We start from the raw sequence: 4,296 nt of genomic DNA on the forward strand, positions 1-4,296 counted from the left end.
GGCTCACACACCTCACCTTTGACACCACATGTCTTTGCCATCTGAGACTGGAACTTAATTACCTTAAATAAGCAGCAAACTGATTACAATGAAAACACAATGTTCAGATATCAGAAAACTAGTCCTCACCCAGTAGCATAATAAACTTTAAGAAAATTTTCTTGATAAGATGTAAGAGCATTTATGATCAAGCGACTAGAAGTTGGATGTTCTCAATTTTTTTTGTTTTAATAAAGATTGAATTTCATGACACCAAGAGACAATAAAAGTGCAGTAGAATTGGAGCTTTTGTGTTTGAACTTGAAGCCATAACATCATTCGATGTATTCCTCTATATTAGAATACTTACAGAAGCATTTGAACAGCATTGTATTCTGCCCTGAACTACCAATATTCACCACAGGAACAGACTCCATCTCTAAAACAGTGGAAGCGGTTCACATCTCTAACAAGAATCTCCCTATTAGCAAATTTGGAAATGAACTTTGTAAAAGCATGACAGTCTTCACATAATCTCAAGTTTTTTGTGATCCTAATGGTTTCACCTTTCACAGTATTAATGAGTCCAAAAGCAACAGCAAGCTTTTCACTGTGTCCCAGTAAAATTCTTTCCTTCTCTCCTTCATCAAGATCATAATGAACAATGTTTGTCTGGGGGGCATAACCTTGCTCCTTCATCTCAGTTGATAATTTAATTAGTAAAGCACGGAGTTTTTCAATCTGTGGGTTATCCTCTTCACTAGAGACAAATGAGTATATTTTCTTTTTAACTTCAATCCAACTGCAACCAGGAACCTTTTGCAGCACACGTTTTCCCATTAGCTTCCTCACACTCTTTACATCACTCCACATCTTAGCTTCTGCATAAATATCAGCTAAAAGAACATAATTGCCAGCATTCCAAGGCTCCAACTCAAAAAGCATAGCGCTTGCTCTCTCTGCAAGCTCAGCATTACAGTGAATCCTACAAGATCCAAGAAGGGAACCCCAAACTGTTGGTCCTGGTTCAAAAGGCATATCTTCTATTAGTTTGATTGCTTCATCTAACCTGTTAGCTCGGCCAAGAAGATCAACCATACAGGCATAATGCTCCATACCTGGATGGATTCTGTACTTACTAAGCATAGATTCAAACAAAATCTTTCCCTCCTCAACAAGGCCTGCGTGACTACAAGCACACAAAACAGTAATGAATGATATGTAACTTGGTGAAACTCCTTGGTGTATCATATTTTCAAAAATTTGAATTGCTTTCTTTCCATATCCGTTATTACCATACATGGAAATCAAAGAATTCCATGAAACAACATCAGGATTCTTCACCTTATCAAATACTCTTTCTCCAATTGAAATCTCACCACATCGTCCGTACATTGTTATAAGGGCGTTAATAACTGGCATTATAGAATCAAGACCCCTTCTAAGGATAAAGCCATGAACCAACTTTCCCTGCTGCAATGCAGCAAGACCTGCACAAGCTTGAAGCACACTAACCATTGTAACTGAATTTGGAATTGAATCACAAGCCTCAAGCACCATCTGATGAAACAGTTCCAGTGCTTTTACAGGCATGTCATTCTTTGCGTAACATCCAATCATAGCGCTCCATGACACGGAGTTCTTGGCAGGCATTGCACGAAACACAGAATTTGCATAGGATATGCAGCCAAACTTAGCATATACATCCAACAGAGTTGTCATAACATGAATGTTTTCTTCATAGCCATGTCGCAGAATATTGGCATGAATCTCCTTGCCCTTCTGGAGAGGGTAGACTGAAAACTCTGAAACAACGCAAGCCTTAAGCACATACGTATATGTGAACCTATCCGACGGAATCCCACTCCAGTTCATCTGCCTATACAATTCTAACAGCTCCTCGCCACGACCCACCATCGCCAACGCTCGGAAGAACGCGTTCCAGATATAGATGGTTCTTTCGCGAGTTTCATCAAACACCTTACGCGCACAATCGAGAGACCCAAGCTCATGGTACATGTTGATAAGTTTAGTAGCTAAATACGGGTCTTGGTCAAGACCACTATCGACAAGATAGCGATGAACATCACGGCCATCGGAAAACGAACTCTTCTGCGCGCAAGACTGTATTAAGACCTCAATAGTCTTATGGCTCGGATTGCGCTCGCTCCACAGGACCTCAAGGGCTTGCTTATGGTTTCCACCTCTACATAACGACTGTATCAACTGGTTGTTGTTGTTGTTGTTGTTGCTCTTGATATCTTTTACCGGGTTGGCGGAAGGGTTGATTGAAACAAAACAAACTGGCAGCCTTGATGAGACATGGGAAGTGTAGCAGAGGTGGGTTTGAAATGGAGCTTGCCTGACATGTTGGGGACTCTGAAGCACCCTCATCAGACTCTTATTGAACAGGTTCCTAAGTGTTTCAGCTATTTTAGAAAAATATATGAATATGAATGAATTAAGTTATGATGTTGCTTTCCAGTCTCACAAAGCTATGGTATACCTGTAATTAAGCAAGAACCCAAAAGAAACTATGGTTACACAAATGGTTTACATAAAATAAAATCCTAAAAAGAAAGAAAGGAAATGGAAAACCCAAATTACTCAAAACAATTTAAAATAAGAAGCAACAACATAGGGTTCCTGTGCCATCTAATTTTATTTTACCGCTATATACACCCTACCTAAAGTGAAAAACTTGATAGAAATAAGGTTTGAGGTACCTGAGAGTCTGAGGCGATAGTTGTTCGGTTGTTCCAAGCCTTGCTGATATTTTCTGCTTCACACAGACACAGTGGAGTGCTCACCGCTCTATGTTTTGAATGACAAAATCTTGAGAGCAGTGTCACGACAAACTCTCTGGGTTGTATATTTTTTTTTTCTGGCGAATGGGAAATAACTGTAAGGTTGTATTTTGGTTGTAAAAAAACCCCAAAAAAACAAGGACTGAAATGATTATAAGTTGCATAAAAGAGTTGGACTATGATTTGAAAGTCCATAAAATTAAAATTATTATCTTTGCATAAAAATGAGATGAATTCTTTCAAATAAAATTAATTGCTTTCCTATGTAACAAAAAAAAATGTAGGGTTAGCCGTAACAAAAAAAAAATGTAGGGTTAGCAATAAGTAGGGTGTTAGGTGTTGGTTAGCAAATAAGAAAGGGTTGAGCTTGTCTTTAACCTATTCCTAAATATTGATCATGGTTTGCTTCTAAACTTGAACCCGTCTCTAGACCTGAAGAAACCCGATGAGGTGTCGGCTTAGCAAAGACCGGTCACAAAAGGATGAGTTCAGGTTGGTCGGAAGACATATTGAATGTCAATTTCAATTCTCACAGAATTATACAAACATTCTATTTTGTACAAAACTAATTTTTAATTCTATTAATGAGTTATAAAAGAAATTATACAGTTATTAGATCATTTCTACTAAACCTTGCATGACAAAAAGTTATAATCTAACTATATAATGATATAATTTCTACTGCAATATTTCATGATACACACATCAAATTATTGGAGGCTTAAAGCTATTATTACATGAAATTGTCTTCGTATGATGTTATAATTTAGGAGATTGTAATCCTACACGTAGAGTTCCGACAAAGCCATGTTATTGAGTAAGTTTTCGTGGGAAGAGTTGAGCATATGTACGATGTTGTTCTGTGGACTTTTTCCAATTGGTCTTTGAATACATCTGTTGACTGCGGTGCTTTGTCCTTTCTCTTCAAGTCTTCGATGTTTTTTTCTTGAACTATTCTTCTCCATTCTTCATGTTGATCTTCTCTTTGTCCTAAAGCTTTACTGTTGTCCTTGCTGCTCTGGTCTTGTCTTCTTTGCTTTGCCTTGTCTTGTGCTAACCTTCACTGTTTTGTCATGGACTTCTTAGTTTTTGTCATCATTAAAACATATTAAATTATATGTTCTTCTAGAGGGAGAACTCATGTAGACCTTACAGAACCAAGTTATGGTAGACAAAATAAAGGGGAGTCAATAATTTAGTGTAAATGAAGTAATTCCAAATCTAAAATCTTTTCTTCTGGGGGGCAAGGGGGGAGGGAGCACTGTCTTAGGACATCAACTGTTTAAAATTACATAACAAAGAAGAACAGAGAACAAACACTATATCTTCATTTAATTAGGAGGAATGTAATACATATTCTTAGTCATGAATATAGTTGGAAATGATACTCACAATAGCTACTGCACCAGAGATAATTAGTTATCAAGCCACCAAGTAATGCTAATGAGCATCTGCTTGCCAAGTTAAATGATCATTGCAAATGAGTTAGTCAAAGGTATGAGCCTTGAGG

At 37.6% G+C, this 4,296-nt stretch overlaps 1 protein-coding gene across 1 annotated transcript; it reads right to left on the reverse strand.

Annotated features, from left to right (window-relative positions):
• Positions 1–258: 258 nt before the first annotated feature.
• LOC130729245 (pentatricopeptide repeat-containing protein CRR2, chloroplastic) lies at positions 259–2,863 on the reverse strand. Its single transcript, XM_057580922.1, has 2 exons — positions 2,706–2,863; positions 259–2,485 (listed from the first exon to the last, which is right to left on the reverse strand). The coding sequence occupies exon 2, from the start codon at positions 2,371–2,373 to the stop codon at positions 385–387; it is 1,989 nt and encodes a 662-aa protein (XP_057436905.1). The 5' UTR covers positions 2,374–2,485; positions 2,706–2,863; the 3' UTR covers positions 259–384.
• Between the last annotated feature and the right edge of the window lie 1,433 nt (positions 2,864–4,296).

This window comes from Lotus japonicus, chromosome 1 (genome assembly GCF_012489685.1).
Source record: "Lotus japonicus ecotype B-129 chromosome 1, LjGifu_v1.2".
Lineage (NCBI taxonomy): Eukaryota > Viridiplantae > Streptophyta > Magnoliopsida > Fabales > Fabaceae > Lotus > Lotus japonicus.